At 32.6% G+C, this 17,119-nt stretch overlaps 3 protein-coding genes and 2 non-coding genes across 5 annotated transcripts; all 5 read left to right on the top strand.

Moving 5' to 3' along the window:
• Positions 1-1,849: 1,849 nt before the first annotated feature.
• Positions 1,850-2,339, top strand: LOC123889532. Its single transcript, XM_045938904.1, has one exon. It carries the CDS (start codon positions 1,950-1,952, stop codon positions 2,274-2,276), a length of 327 nt encoding a protein of 108 aa, XP_045794860.1. The 5' UTR covers positions 1,850-1,949; the 3' UTR covers positions 2,277-2,339.
• Positions 2,340-3,943: 1,604 nt separating this feature from the next.
• LOC123889531 (60S acidic ribosomal protein P1-2-like) lies at positions 3,944-5,097 on the top strand. The gene is made up of 4 exons (XM_045938903.1): positions 3,944-4,077; positions 4,185-4,260; positions 4,486-4,686; positions 4,788-5,097. Exons 2-4 carry the CDS (start codon positions 4,192-4,194, stop codon positions 4,848-4,850), a joined length of 333 nt encoding a protein of 110 aa, XP_045794859.1. The 5' UTR covers positions 3,944-4,077; positions 4,185-4,191; the 3' UTR covers positions 4,851-5,097.
• A 3,139-nt stretch (positions 5,098-8,236) lies between these two features.
• TRNAC-GCA lies at positions 8,237-8,308 on the top strand. The gene has a single exon. It is a non-coding gene; the product is annotated as a tRNA-Cys (tRNA).
• Positions 8,309-9,653: 1,345 nt separating this feature from the next.
• On the top strand, positions 9,654-15,429 carry LOC123888962 (pyruvate dehydrogenase E1 component subunit alpha-3, chloroplastic-like). Its single transcript, XM_045938133.1, has 4 exons — positions 9,654-10,020; positions 10,352-13,235; positions 13,464-13,706; positions 14,857-15,429. Exons 2-4 carry the CDS (start codon positions 13,017-13,019, stop codon positions 15,184-15,186), a joined length of 792 nt encoding a protein of 263 aa, XP_045794089.1. The 5' UTR covers positions 9,654-10,020; positions 10,352-13,016; the 3' UTR covers positions 15,187-15,429.
• TRNAC-GCA lies at positions 12,541-12,612 on the top strand. Its single transcript has one exon. It is a non-coding gene; the product is annotated as a tRNA-Cys (tRNA).
• Positions 15,430-17,119: the final 1,690 nt, after the last annotated feature.

The following is a 17,119-nucleotide window of genomic DNA, read 5'->3' as shown; positions in this document are numbered from 1 at the left end:
ATATAATAACTTTTAAGTTTTTTTTTTTTTATTTTTTTAATTAAAAACCCACATTAATTAATGAGTTGGCAATTAAAAATAAATAAAAAATAAATTAATTTCCACGTGTCATGCCACGTCAAGATTCTTCCATGTCATATGCCCACTTGTTGAGCCAGGGGGTAACACAAAGAATCTTGACATTGCAGGGGGTAATCTCAAAAAAATATTTTGCAGGGGTAACGCAAAACTCGTCTATTTTACAGGGGTATAACACTATTTACCCATAAAATAATATGAAAGAATATTAATAAAAGGTTGTTTAGCCCAGCTGGTTGAAATGGAGTATGGTACAATTCTTAGATTTAGTAAAACTTAATTATGCGTCAAAAAAAAAAAAACTTAATTATTAATTTTATTTTTTATAAGTCGCTAAAATCGAAATGTATGATGTAATGAAATTTCAAAAAAAACTCAAAAAAAGAAGCTAGTATTTCATTATAGAAAATGATGTTTACCACGAAAATGAAAAATGCGAAGTTGATATGAAATAAAACTAGGGTCATGCTAACATGTATCCTCGGGGCAGGGCACATGTTAAGAATACTTTAAATAATAATTAAATTTTGGAATAAACAACATTTGACTTTTAAAATGATAAAATACACATTTTTTGATACAGTTTTTGATACAAAATTACTACCGTATCTTTGTACACTAACAACTACCTTAAGAACACATGTTAGCTTTTCCCATATAACTATTACACAAATCCATCCATGATTTCCTAAAAAAGAGAGTTGATATATCGATGTTTTGACCCACCACTACTTACAAAACATGTAAGCATTCTTAGAATTCGTTAAATGGATGTTTCGTTATATATATCATCACTCTTTCATTATTTGTCATTTTGTAGTGAAAAATGTTCATATTTACTTGTCATTTCAAAGTTTGATGCAAATACATTACTTTTGTCAATATTTTGAAACATTCATTGTAGAGAGACATAAACAAAATTGTTCCAACTAAGTAGGAGTATATTAATAACCAAACCAAAAAAAAGTTGGAGTATATTATAGAAAAACAAAAACAATTTCATAAAAAACAACAAAATAAATTAGTTTTGCGTAAATAAATTTGAAACGTTTCTATTTTTTATTTTTTTTTGTCAAGTAGTATAGTGGTTAGAAATTCCACCATAAGTAAAATGATCGGGGTTTGAACCCCAAATAAAAATTAAAACTACACTTAAAAAAGGTTTTGCTAACAATATGTTAAGTACTTCGTATATTGTTTAAGAAACACATGAAAAGAAATATTGTCTTGAAAATATAATTTTTCTTTTGTAAGGTACATAGTCTAATGATATAATTCACTCTTAAAGTAAATAAATAGTGTCGCGGTTCAAACCTCTTATATATAAAATAGGATTTTCTTACCAATTGAGTAATAACAATTTACTTACTAACTAACCAAAAATAAAATCCTTAAACAATGCTCTAAGAGAAATTGATACTACTAGCATTTTTCAAAATAAAATCGATATTTTTGACTTTTGAGAATCCAAGTTCACCGTGCCCATGCAGGTACAGCAAATAGTATTCATTGGTACTGCGTTTAACTAAAGAAAGCAATAAATGAGAATTAATGTATGAGAAGTTAACCTGCCACAAGGGGGAACCAACCATAAATGGAATGGAACAACAAATTAGGCCAGAGCAAATACGTATTCTATTTTGTGTGGCAGAATGGTCTTGGTCCATTGGCTTCATCATATCAATGTCAAATTTTCAACCCATAATGTTTGATCTTCATACGTTACTTCCCTTGTCTTGTCTATCCCCAAAATTGTCCAGTATATATAAATATAGATAGTAACAAATTAATTAAGGAACTGAAGAGCTTATTCCAAGGAGACATAGATATCTTACAGTACAGGTAATAACACAGAGGAGAGACACAACAAAATGGGTAATGCTTGCTTTGGGAAGAAGGGGAGCAACAAGGGATCAGTGTTGCACCCTTTGGCAGTTCACCGCGTTTGCGATCAAGCCGTGACAATTAAGGTGCGAATGACCAGAGGCGAACTTAAAGATTTAATGGGGAAGGTAGATACGAGAGATGACAATTCAGAAATAGGCCGTCTGATCCTTCATGAATGCTCCAAGGGGAGGCTTCAGGCTCGAATTGTAGCTACTGCTACAGATGGGGATCATGATCATTCGTACAAGCTTTCAGATGGCTTAAGGCCAATTCAAGAACATGGCGAAGAAGATTTGGGATCTATCAACTAGGAAAGGAAAGATTGGCCAACCAAAGAATCCATTTCAATCCAAATTAAATAGGTGGTATAAGTTTGTGATGAAAGATATAGTGTATGTTTGGTTTCAATTCTGGAGCATCCAGAATTGATTCTGGACGTGTAGAATTGATTCTGACTTGTTTGGTTTCTCAAAAGTAGAATTGATTCTGTCTCCAGAATTGATTCTACTTGAAGCTAGAAATCGTAGCTTCTGATTCTAGAATTGATTTTTACACTCAAATTTTTTGTTCAACTCACTTTTTCATGAATATATCCAAACATAAACCACTTCAGCTTAAAATCAATTTTGGCCAGAATCAATTTTACAGAATCAATTCTGCCAAAATCAATTCTCTCCGCCGCAGAACCAAACACACGCATATATATTGTAAGTTTCTAATTATTGTAGAAAGAGTTGAATAGTTGAAAACAAATTGGCAGTATATTAATCAATTGATTAAATCAAATTGTTAATGAATTATAATATCAAATAACGAATCATTTTTAAATATTTTTTATCAGACTCTACAAAAGAAATCAAGTGCGGAGGCCGACTTACAAAGTTGACATACATTTGTGTTGTGCTTCAAGGTTGTGTGTATTAGCACATAGACAACCTTTGTTCATTTTCAAAATGGGTATGCAACTGGAGGAGCATATATGGTGTGCCCACCCATACTTTCTTATGTGACTAGCCTATTCTATGTATTTACTCAGCGGCAATCAAATTTGAAAATGTATAGTCTTATCCACACCCAACAATAACATGCACACCCAAAACCTCGGTATTTAGCTTTGATCATTTCTCTGCCGACCCCCTCATTTCTTTTCTACCTAATGAATTTTCATTTTTATTCTTGGAGGTACTGCGGTTTATACGAACCGAAGGAATTTGACATGCTGATAAACTTCGGTAACCACTTACCGAAATATGGGACATTTCGGTTCGCAGGTACCGAAACAATTATTTTGGTAAACTTCTGCCGAATATGGTCTAATTCCAGCAACCCAATGAAATTTTCGATAACAACGTACCGAAATCTAGGACATTTCGGTTCGCAGGTACCGAACAAGCTGACGTTCGGTTTCTGTGTACCGAAAATGCTAATGTTCGGTTTGCAGTTACCGAAATGGTCTAATATTTGGCTTCGGTGAATATAAACCGAAGTTTTTTGGCAAATTTTTTTCAAACCGCAAGGGGAAAAATGAAATTTTTCGGGGTTATAAAAGAAATGTGGGGGGTCAGGAGAGAAATGATCTTTACCTTTATTATAAACACACCGGTGCATGTCTTATTTAGAAGTATTGGTACACCACTAAGGTGGATAATTATGATAAATCCATAAATAATGTTTCATTTAAAAAAATTAATAAACGCTATTTATATACTTATTAGAATTGTCTACCTGCTTATATCGATAGATAAATTTTCAATCACCCCTCGACATTTCTTTTTTCATGCGAAAAAATTCAAGAAACATTTACCGAATTTTCTTCAGTGTAAATTCAATTAAAATTTACACTGTAAAAATTTCAAAAAATATTTTCCGAAATTTTTTGAGCGAGAAAAGAAGTTTTTTTTTTTTGTGGGCGGGGGGAGGATAGAGAATTTTTCATATCGATATGGGTCTGTAAGTGTGGTTCTGAAATGGGCCAAATTAATTATAAGGCCCAATAGCTACCATTATACCTTTTAAACCCTGAAACCCTAATTTGAGAATACATTTACGGCGCTGCGGAGCTATTATCTCTCACTCTTTGGTCGTCTCCGATCTCGTTTCCTTCCATTTCAGGTTACACTCCTTCGTTTTGTAGATCATTATTCTGTTTATTTTATTTGAATAACAAAACATCATTCCATCTTGATCTTGATTGGCCTTTTATCGTGTTTGATTTGTAGTGTCAAAATGTCGATTGGAGAGACTGCTTGCTCATACGCCCTTCTCATCCTTGAAGATGATAACATTCCCGCAACTGTATGCTTCTTCATCTCCTTACTTTTTCCATTTAATTCATAATTTTAGCTTATTTTCTGACTTAACTAAATCCCTTTACAATTCGTGTTATTTTGTGTTAAGATCGGTTTTAATACTCAGCAAGTGTGACCAGATTTTTCAATTTTTGTAATATAATTTTTATATATTTAATGTAAATAAATTGGACATTGTGTTGAACCTTGACTTTGTTGATAATATATATAGGCTGACAACATCACAAGTTTGTTGAAAAGTGCAAAGGTAGAAGTTGAATCCTTTTGGCCCGCCTTATTTGCTAAACTTGCTGAGAAGAAGAATATTAGGGATTTGATTGCCAATGCTGCTGGCGGTGGTGGTGGTGCCGTAGCTGTTGCTGCAGCTCCAGCTGCTGCAGCAGCAGCTGCTCCTGCAGCTGCTGAGAAGAAGGTATTTCATAAGTCAAATATTTTTATATCTTCTGCCTTTTGTCGAATTCTGCCTTATATGTTGATGGTTGTCTAATTTCAATTTTTTTTCATGTGATATAGGAAGAGCCAAAAGAAGAAGAAGAGAGTGACGAGGAAATGGGTTTTGGCTTGTTTGATGAATAGGTTCTTTTTTTACAATTTGGTCAATTTTTGCAGTGGTTCCTTTAACTCTCCTTGGATATTGTTCTTATACATTTTAATTTAGCTATCAGTTGTGTTATTTTAAGATTTGGCCAAGTGTATCTTATTTTATTCTCCTTTTTATTTTTGCTTCACTGTTCTGTTTGAATATTTCTCTGCTATCAAACGTAGTGTGGCATGTCTTACCATATTTCTTGAGTTTGATAATGGGACAATTAAATTATAGCTTTGTTTAGTGTTTGCTAGTCTTTTACAACTAACACACTAACCAATCGTAAGTAATCAATTCTATCGTCGTAGTTGTTCATTATCTTTTAGGTACATGTTTTATTTGTTTTAAAATCTAAAATGTCATGAGCCATAAGCAAAACCAAATTGTGCTTCTATCCTTTTGTATATGTTAACATCAATATTGATCATAGTAGCATATTATTCGCGTTGAGGGTTTATAAACCCAATAGTATCAAATCCAACATATTATATTAGGTTTGTATACAAAGTTATGGTAAAACACATCATGAATTTGTAGGATGTAACATATATTCCATGATGACAATAATTCAAATGTTAGGTTATTGCTGCTATATCATTCAAGTATAGCTGCTAGCAATCATCAATTTCCTCCTTTTCTGGTATTTCAGAACCAGTTTTCAACCATTATTTTTCTTCTCTCTTTCTGCTATTTTATTGCCTTTGTTGCATATCTTGGTGCAAAGGATCCTAAAGGAGATTCAACTGTGTGAGACTGTTAAGCTGGAGTTACTTAGCGCATGTTTGTTTTTCTGTTTGAATGCTATCAACTTCTATCCTTTCCCATCATAATGAATACCTATTTCCTGAGTGCAAACAAAACCATGATTTACTTCTAACGGACTTTAGAAATGACTAAAGGCCCACCTCAAATTGATTTTTCAGCTTGCTTGTCGTTGGGGTCCTTGATTCTCGTCTTTCCCCTACATCTTCTTAGGGTGAGAGACTCATGGTGAATTTAATTATTAAATTTTATCCAACGTTTAGGGAGTTTTATTTTTTCCAACATAGGGTGATCAAAAACTGCAAATAGCTCTATGCATTTATTCGTATGTTTGTTGATGTCTTGGATTATTATATGATGTAAACTGCAATTGTTGACGGTGCTTGCTAATCTTTTGAAATCTCTTGATGTGTGTAACGATATGCTGTATGAACCAACCATCATAGTCCATTAATATATCTTTTTAAATAATACATCAAAATTTGAAACTTTATGATTACCGCAGCTTATTATAAGTTGTAAAAAATCTTAAATGAACACCATTAAATTTTTCAAATTAAAATTTTTTTTTGATGGATAACTACAGAACTTTTTCATTACTTATATTATATACGCCTTCTACATTTTGATGGGTCTGACCATTGTGTTAAGTTTGAACTCAAGTTAAAATAGAATATTATTAACGTGATGTCTTGTTTTTAAACTTTAATTTTTTTACTTATCCCCCCCCCTCCTCCTCTCAAATAAACATGAGGAGGGATCTGTTGACTCCACAAATTTTTAAAATCGTTTGATACTTTTTTTGATAACTTCAATTGAACGTACGACAAACTTTTAAAAAAACCGTTGAATTTCAATAGTCTGAATACATAATTATATTTTTTAAATTTTTATAAAAATTTGTGGAGTTGGTCTATTCAATAAAATCTTTAAATTTAACGGTTGGATTGAAGAAATATAATGTCGATATTGACTTATTAAAGATCTTTGAATTCAATGGAGATTTACTCCTGGAGTCAACGGATCCCTCCTCAATAAATATAGATAAAGAGGAGACGGCGATATCTTCAACTATTCAATTTCTTTAACTTACAAAACTATTCCCCGTAAAATATTACATACAAACATAACTTTAGTCTAGCATTTGCATTAGAATGGATATATTTTTAAGAAACCCCTATTTATTTTTTGGTATTCTAAGAAACCCCTATTTACTTGAATTTTTTTTTATAAAAGTTATGAGCAAATTAATAACACTATTATATATATGATAGATAAGTTAAATAAATGTACGACATATCTTATATGTAAAGAATAAATTTACCATTGTAAGAAAATTAAATTAAATTTGTTATAAAATTTAGATTCTAATTTTACTTATAAATATTCTAATTTTGGCAGAATTTTGATTATTTTTATGATTATATAAATTATAAAATTACTTCAGTGATAAAATCATATATACTCCAGTGATAAAATCATATATATATAAAAATTATTTATTATTTGTTTTAATTTAGTATAAAATTATTTTATAATTTATATTTTAGTAACTTAATTGTTTATTTTAAAATATACTATTTTATAAGGTAAATCAATAAATTATTTTCATATAATATTCTTGTGTCTAAGTCAACTCAAATTCAAGATAAAATATTTAACTAGAAAGAGAAAATATGATAAGAAATGTCGGTAACTAAAGGAATCACACATGTTTATAATATTGTAGTCTCTTATTTTGGCACCAAAGGAATCTCACATGTTTATAAGAAGAATTTTTTTGGCATTCTATAAGTTTCTCGCGCTTTTTATTTTTACCCATCCGCTATTTTAAGTAACGAATGTTATAAAATGAAAAATTTAAAAGAAAAATACCGTCCACTACTTAAGTAGTGGATGTTGTTTGAAAAATTCGTAAGAACCCGAAATAAATTTCCTTACAAGAGATCGTAGTAATACTTTTCTTTGTTAAACTACTAACACTTTTTAACTTACTACTCACACTTTTATTTGTTGTGCAGCATTTTGTGTCTCCTCTCTTCAAACATAAAATCTTAAATTTTTTCTTTCAATGATCTACCTGTTTTTTTACGGAGCGTTTTGAATTTTTTTTTACTTGTTTATTTAAATAATTACCTTTTTGAATGATTACCTTGTCTGGTTTGGCATTTTGAAAAAGTGAAAATCTAAAAAAAATAGTTTAAATTAGTAAAAAGTTTTTTTAAAATCATTTATTAAAAATCGATGGATATAAGGAGAAACATAATCAAGAACTTGTTGACTGACCTCTTCAACTAAACTATAAGCAATCATAGTCGCTCGACGACGAATAAACTTAACGTCAAAATTGTTATTAAAATATAAAAGCTTTCTAATAGTCCTCAATACTCCATACAAAGCCACTAAATTCACATATTTCAATGGAATAAGAGTAGATAACATTGACCAACACTTTTGTGTCACTTTCATTCAAATCATTGCATCACACTCCTCAACGCATGCTACATCCCCTTATCTGTTAGAGTTGAACCTAAAATGATGATTGTATGTTGGCGGAGGTGTTGAGTTGAGAGTATAGTATTTATTTGATTTCATCAGATTTGTCGACATCAAGGGGTCCATAGCTCAGTGGTAGAGCATTTGACTGCAGATCAAGAGGTCACCGGTTCAAACCCGGTTGGGCCCTTTTTATACTAAATGTTTATTTTTTATTTATGACTATGTTACAATTTTATAAACTGCTTTTGGTTTGGAATCTCAAATTTTTGCAAGTTGGTTGATATAGGTAAACTAACTAACTAACAATGTAACAGTGAAGTGAGATTGTGATTTGGAGGTGCATTCAAGTGTTGAAATAAAAACGGAGTGATTGAGAGAGAGAGAGTTATTTATTAGGCGAGGCGGTGCTGACTGATTTCTATTACTTGTTTGTTTCCTCCGTCCGCCATCCATTCATTCCTCATTTATGTGGTGATAGATCTACCCATGCCAACAACTCTATTGCTATTTCCCAATTCAAACTCACCGGATTCACTCGTCTAACCTTCTTCAATGCTCCCTCCCATTACTAACAACAACCCTCGCTCCACCATTGCTGCTTCTTCTGTCAACCCGGCTAATCTAGTACGTACGCACCTTCTTTCCTTTTTGTTATCAATTCATTTCTCAATCCACATCATCAATTATATATATATATATATGCTCTATGAAGACATGATATTAGGCCGCTCCTTTGATGGCATGTGTGCCCAAATGTATTACAGAGGCAAAATGTTTGGTTTTGTTCACTTGTACAATGGCCAAGAAGCTGTCTCAACTGGATTCATTAAGCTTCTTAAGAAACAAGACTCTGTCGTCAGTCAGCACCTATAGCTATAGGGATCATGTCCATGCACTCAGTAAGGGTACTTGTTGAGGGTTGATTCACTATGAGACATTTTAGCCCCTTGGCTACCCTTAATTAGTTAGTGTTGACAATGAAAATCCATAAAAATTTATTCCTGAAATGGATGCATTGACAGCATTGTTATCTATTTTCTCTCATCACCTGCTCTTATCTGATTCCTCTAATTAATACCTTGCCTGCCTGTGCATAGAAATTGACTCGCCGATCTTCAAGGGTTTGGTCTATCGGTAAAATGACAAGAGGTTATGGATTCTAACAACATGCATACGCACGAGTCTGCGATTACTTTATGTTATGATAAGGGGTATTATTGATGATATATAACTAGATATAATGATTAATTTTATATTATATAATTTAATTTTGATTTACATTTTTTCAATTAAATAATACAAAAAAGAAATATTATTTAAATAATTAAATTTATAAAAATGAATCTATATTAATAGAGTAAATTATAATAGCTCGAATATTGTATATTGCAAAATTAATTCCATCATTGTAAATTGTTGTCTCCTGAATGATATTGATAGTTATAATTGTAATATTTATAATAAGTGATAACTATTAATTGTAAAATTACTCGTCATATATAATAATATTGAACTTCCGCAGCCGCTCTCACTCTCTCTCTCTCTCTCTCTCTCTCTCTCTCTCTCTCTCTCTCTCTCTCTCAGCCTCGCAGTCACATTCAGGTAAGCAGAGCTTGATTTTTGATGATTTTTAAGCTTGTTGTTTGATGAATGATGATGAGTGATTGTTAAGCTGTTTTGATTGTTATTTGTTAAGTGATTATATAAATAAATTGTTAAGTGATGGTTAATTAGTTTAGATGTAAGAAAAACAGTGGTGGTTTTGTTTTGTGTGTGGTGGATGAAAGATTGGGATGTTGTTTGGAGGAGGTTATTGGTGGTTTGTGATGATGATGATGATGATTGGGCGCAGAATAACAGTTGTGTTATTGGGTTGATGTTTTTTCCTAGATTATGCAGGTATGTTATTTGCGTTCTGTTTCAATATTGTGTTAATTATTGTTATCTGTTGATTATTGTTTTGAGAAATTGATTTTTGTTGTGAGGTTTGAAATAGAGGAAATGAATTATGTGTGAACGGTTAGTCTTGTGTATGTTTGGTTCTGGTGAGCAAAATTGATTTTGGAAAATTGATTCCGACAAAAAATTAGTTGAAGTTAGAAAAATCAATTCATATGTAATTGGTGTGTGAAAGTTATATTTCTAGAAAACTGATGCATATTACATATGAGATGATGAAATAAAGTGTGCTTTGAAGTTTGTTGATTTAGATTTTCGGTTGCTTTGACAGATGAAAAAGGGAAACTTTGAGTTGGTGGAAGATAAGGGTGTTAAGATATTGATTGATAACAAGGCTGTTTTTCATGTTCTTAGAACCGAGATAGATTTCGTTGATGACAAACTAAGGTAAATGTTTCATTTAGTTATACTATATATGCCCATCTTGTAGTTTTGATTATAAACCGTTGATTTGAATCCAAAAGAAGCTTATTCATACACATTTGGATTTTTAACAGTAATGAATCTTATGTAAGTAAAATTGTTCTGTCTGTTCAGTATTCACTGTGTTGCTCTTGGATGAATCCATCCTCTTGTTTGGATAGTTTTTACTGGTGTTGTCTGAAATTGAAAAGTGTCCATAATTTCATGTGTTGATGTTTGATATGAAGTGACTTAGAATCTTAAGCTTAATTTGTTGCAAATTTGCAATTATTCATGTTCCCCTATGTTGCCAGGGTTAAGTTTTGCCAAATCTCCTTCCCTTCCACTTCCAAACTGTGAATAATCATGCTTATCTTTATACAACTCTTATTATTTAGTGTTAATGAGCTAGACCTGTTGTCTAATGGGAAAACTTCATGCACATTTTGGCCATTGTTTAACCTGATACTGCAATTTTTTACTATGGCCTTATGCTGAAGATATATGAATGAATTTGTATTTCGGTTATAATGGATTTTATTCAAATATTGGGTATTTGGGTATTGCATATGAATATGTAATACTAAAAGGGAAGCTTTTGATGAAATACTCATGATATGTGGTACGTATAACAACTTGTATGCTATGCTATGCTTGTTGTTAGGAATAGTCAATGACTATGTTGCAATCCGTTCACATGTGTAAAAATCTACTTCATTAAATGAAATTTTGATGTCCAACAACACTAGCTCGAAATCCATTAATTCACATTAGTTACTGCTTGATCTAATCTCTGGATTGAATCCTTTAGAGTTTTAAGGCTGTTCTGCCTCCATTTTAGCATACCCCTTGTACATGAAGGCTTAGACCTCCTTTGTAGAAAAGGGAAGATGTCGATGAATACATGGCATGAATATTAACATGGCATGAATATAAGTGTATGGTTACATGTGCATGATCTGCTATTTGCTTGTACTTTTTTCTTTTGAGTGCATTTGTTTAAAATATTATTTCTTGGCAGATCTGAGTTTGTTTTCAACAATCCAAACTCCAAAGGCATGTGTGGTTGTGGTGAATCTTTCATGACAACATCAATAAAATAATTTTCGTCTTATTTTTACAATCAGCGGATCAGGCGTTAAACATTTTCTCTTATATTTATTTGTTTAGACATGTTGAGATGGTGCGGTGTTTTTTGGGTTTGCACATGTTGGGATCTTTGTATTCAGCTTTTTTATTGAATTCTGATATATGTCATTATTTGTACTAACTTTGGTTATTTGGTGTGTATTACTTGTACTAATTTTTGTTATGTGGTGTGTAGCAGCGGTCTCCAAAGCTAACCAATTAATTGTTGAGTATAATAAAGTGAGAGAAATGATTTAAATTTTTTACTCAAAATGAGTAAAAAAAAAAAGATTTACTCAAAATCTTCCAATGTCCTTTTTCAATGATTCTGAATTCTTTCATATTATTTTTTTTTTAGTCAAGTAAAGAAAAATAAACTCATGTAAGATGACTCTTCTCCCATCTTACCTTGGTGAGTCATGTCTTCCACTCTTTTCCAAACTTGCAAACATTTGGAGTGTGGTGAGCTGATTCAGTGTTGGATCTTTGGTGATCATGTTATCCAATTATCTTTATATACAATGTTTTGAACTCAAAACCTAATCAAGTGTTACTGGTACTGCTTCTTCAGTCCACCATCATATCGTTATGTGAATTTTTTTCAATAATAAAATATTATTCTATGGTTGTACCATTATTTTATAGTTCTCGCGTGAAACAAGTTTACAATATGTACAAGTCAGTTTTTACCTTAGAGGCTAGCTTGGATGTGTGGGTATCATCAAGTAGAGTTACACATTGTTTCACAAGTGCAAAACATCATGGAGATGTTGAGATATAACTGTAGTAAGATTGTGAGTATAATAGATTCCTCAAAATTTGAACAATTCAAATTTATAAAATGTTTTGAACTGAAATGATGTTTGTATGATGCCGGAGGTGTTGAGGTTATAGTATATATTTGATTTTATTAGAATTGTAGACATCAAGGGGTCCATAGCTCAGTGGTAGAGCATTTGACTGCAGATCAAGAGGTCATCGGTTCGAACCCGGTTGGGCCCTTTTTATAATATATGTTTATTTTTTTATTTGTTACTATCTGACAGTGTTACAATTTTATGAACTGCTTTTATTTTTGCAATATGGGGTGTACACACGAACGCAGAGTGTCAAGCCTATTTTATTGTGAATTGGTGGGAGAAGAGAAGAGGTGTTTGTTTGTTTGTAGGAAAAGTTGGGTGATATAGGTGAACTAACTAACTACTATCTAACAGTGAAATGAGATTGTGATTGGTGGTGCATTCAAGTGTTGAAAGAAAGAAAGAGAAAAACTGAGTTATTTATTAGGCGGTGCTGACTGATTTCTATTACTTCTTTGTTTCCTCCGTCCGCCATTCATTCCTTTTTTCTTATACATACATACATTCATTTTTGTGGTGATTCCATTAATAATAATCAAATCAATAATGTCGACTGTGTTGTCGACACCGAAGGTTGGTCTTCCTCTTCCTTTGAGATCTACCAATGCCAACAACCCTATTGCTATTGCTCAATTCAAACCCTTCTTCCCCGGACCCACTCGTCTAACCTTCAATGCTCCCATTACTAACAACAAACCTTGCTCCACCGTTGTTGCCTCCGTTGCTGCTGCTTCTGTCAAGGCGGCTAACAATCCCTCTAATCTGGTACGCACCTTCTTTCCTTTTTCTTATCAATTCATTTCTGAATCCACATCATCAATTATATATATGCATTCATTCCGTGTTTCTTTTTCAATTTTATAATAATTAAACTCTCAACTTTCCACTTATTCAACACTCTCTTTCACTACTAGTATACAATATACATACTTTACAATCTCATGCTGCTACCTGCCCAATTCTCATTATTGTTGTTTTTGTTTGTGTGTGAAGCTTATTACCAAAGAGGAAGGCTTGGTGCTTTATGAAGACATGATATTAGGCCGCTCCTTTGAAGACAAGTGTGCCCAAATGTATTACAGAGGCAAAATGTTTGGTTTTGTTCACTTGTACAATGGCCAAGAAGCTGTCTCAACTGGATTCATTAAGCTTCTTAAGAAAGAAGACTCTGTCGTCAGCACCTATAGGGACCATGTTCATGCACTCAGTAAGGGTGTTCCTGCACATGCAACCCTGGTTAGCCTTTACATTATGCTTTCCTTTTAGCCTCTACTTTGACTGTGTTATTAATTTTGAAGTTAATTATATTATGCACTGTTACAGTTCTGATGGATATGTCACCCTGCATAATCCGTGTACATTATTTTACTGTCATGTAGTAGTTTACTTTATTGCCAAAAAAAAAAAAAAAACTTCCTAGACTCTTTCAATTTATTTAATTTTAAGAGAACTTTTATTGCATGGTTGGATGTCAATTATGTGGATGTCAATTGATTTGGGTCACCGATTAGCATTCTATTCAGTGGATGTCAATTTAATTGATTTTTGTTTATGAATGTTGAAAAATGTAACAGTTTATAATTGGGTAATTGATTTGGGGTACCGATTAGCATATATTTAAAGATGTCTCAAGCTTGAAATATTATCCTCAAATTTGGAATGTTTAGTAGTTGTTTGGTTTGAGAAAATGTATGTTTTCATTTCTTGTTTTCACTTTCAATTATAAAACTGACACATTGTTTTCATTGTTTCTTGTACAAACATTTGAAAACAAAACAGAAAACTAAGGCAATGTTTTGTAATCAAAAGTGAATATAGAAAACGAAAATGGATAACATTTTCTTAAACTATATACTGACCCATAAGAAAATACTTGTTGAGGGTTGATTCACTATGAGACATTTTAGCCCCTTGGCTACCCTTAATATATCTCAGCATTTTGGCTGCAAATGCCAAGCCTTGTGGAGTGGATTACCATCCTTATTGAAATATGGAATTGAGGATAAATCTCAATGCCCAATGGTTTGATTAACGTCTTTGATCAACGCTTATCAACATTTTTCAGAAAATATAGTTTTGAATGCTTGATCTGATTTTTCCAATATAGTTTTTGGCCATGTATTTTTCTACCTTGTCCATAATATGAGTTTAGTTATGCTTTCATCGTGTTCACCTAGTTCAGATTTCAATGTGGTGTCTTTAGTTTCTTAATTATTGTATCGCTTGATGAAGTTATCGCAATTTCGTACCCTTTTAAAATGTCCGGTTAAACTGTGCATCTTACAGAAATGATACTATGATTGCCACAAATGTATTACTAATTTTAACAAGACAGTATATTTCGATGTTAGATAAAATGAGTCCTATCATTTCATATTTCTTCTAGTATATTGTTGTCTTCCTAGTTGGGAATAATTTATCTGCTTTTGCTTTGGCAGCTGAGAAGGCACACTATGCTGGTAGGGATCCCATCTCTGCATTGAAGAAATATATAATTGAGAACAAATTAGCCAGTGAACAGGAGTTGAAAACCATAGAGAAGAAGATTGACGAGGTCATTGAGGAGGCTGTCGAGTTTGCAGAGGAGAGCCCGGTTCCACCCCGCAGCCAGCTTCTGGAAAATGTCTTTGCTGATCCAAAGGGTTTTGGAATTGGACCTGATGGCAGGTACAGATGCGAGGACCCCAAATTCACTCAAGGCACTGCTCATGTCTAATATTTTCGAGCATGGCATTTATCTGCTTGGAACTTTCAGTTTTGGATTCTTGTTCTTATACTTAATAGAGATCAAATGTTAATTAGAAAATGTATTACCGTTGATGAACTATATAAGCAGGATTTGTTCGTTAGGATGGAATTTTATATTTTTTTCTCCTCTAATATTCATATCATTGTTAAGGAATTATTGTTGAGTGTTGACAACGAAAATCCATAAAATTTTATTCATTCTCTTCTCTTATATTTCTTCTGTGCACTCAAATTTTACTCCTGTAGTCCCTGAAATGGATGCATTGACAGCATCGTTGTCCATTTTGCTCCTTATTTTCTCTCATCATATGCTCTTATCTAATTCCTCTAATTAATACTTTGCCTGTGCATAGAAATTGACTCGCCGGTCTTCAAGGGTTTGGTCTAACAGTAAAATGACAATTGTTGGATCCGGGAGGTTATGGGTTCGAGCATCGCTAGTCCCCTTTGAGGGAGGTTACATTTGCAAGTATTTTTTGAGCCCCTAAGATCTTCCCTTGCCACGGATTGGCACCATCTCGTGACTCTAAAAATAGTGAAAAAAAATAAAAATTGACTTCACATATGAATTTAATATTTCTCGTTATTGGACGTGTTATATTATGCTTTTCAAAATTTGCTAAATAAAAAATACCTAATGATCGAAGACTTATTTTTTCCAATTAGATAGAGATAGTTCAAGCATGAGTTATATGAGGGTCAGCATATGTCGCATTGAAGAATGGATCCTCTCAATTTTTCTCAATTTTCAACCATTGATCAACTTTACACAATTTCTTTTAAATTTAAATATTATTCTATATTTTGAATTCAATGACTTAGATTCCCACATTATTTCCTCAAGTTTTTTTTCCAACATGAGAGGATCCTTTCTCGTCGCATTGAATCCACATTGTTTGATTTGAAATTTCTAGAGATACCTCTTTTAAGAGATACCTAAAAATGAAGTAATTTTCATCAACTCGTAATCAACCTCCACAAGAGGCTGTCTATACCAAAATTCACAACAAAACAATCACAATTCAAAGCAACATTTCCCTTGTTTTGGGAGCATCCATCTGATATAAACTGGTTGAGTCTCAGTCTCTTTCATATTTTGCAGCATTTGGATGATCGAGTATGCGTGAATCACAACTTGAGTTTGAGGTTTAATTTGAAGCACAATTATTGATTTACACGCTAATGTACAACAATAGAGTACAATTGATAACCACATGAGAGCAAAAGAAGAAGCCAATATATTTTGAAGTCTCATATTAATGAAAGAAGAACAGTTACACAGAGTGAGCTATATATGCCTAGCTCTTTGTCTAATGAACAAAGATCATAGATTTAGTAGTTTGTTTATAAGTAGTGGTAGGAATTACATATAGATACCTGCTACCCTTTTTATGGTTGCTGTGCATTGGACCATAATGGTCAAAAACTTGCACAGCACCATGTTACAATTGCCTCTACTACATTAAGTAAGATTAAGAGCACTTTGCCTGTTGGACATTTCCAAAATCAATAGGAATCCAAGAGAACCAAACTGCACCGATCAGTTGAGATGGGTAAATGCCTAGTGTTATAATTGAACCAAACAGCAGACAACATTGAGTTGGATAATTTTCATTAGGTGAATCCGTATCCTAGAATTCACCAGTAGCCTGTTTTCTGATATAAGATTCATGATACACTGCAAACTTGCAAAGACTCTGAGTATTAGAACCCAATAGTGAAAATGACAATATTCTAACAGCGAAATCGAAAGTATATAGTTAAACCTGTTGCAACTCGTAGTTTAGAGAGACAGCCAATGGTTCGAAACTTAGGGAGACCGCCTTAAGAGCCACCTCATTAAAATCAGTCTTCATTGATTTGAAACATCAACTAAAAGTCTCAAAAGTGAATCAAAAAAT

The sequence above is a fragment of the Trifolium pratense genome, linkage group LG6 (genome assembly GCF_020283565.1).
Source record: "Trifolium pratense cultivar HEN17-A07 linkage group LG6, ARS_RC_1.1, whole genome shotgun sequence".
Taxonomy (NCBI): domain Eukaryota; kingdom Viridiplantae; phylum Streptophyta; class Magnoliopsida; order Fabales; family Fabaceae; genus Trifolium; species Trifolium pratense.
Note: the sequence above shows the minus strand (reverse complement) of the source record. Positions and strands in the feature narration are given on the sequence as shown.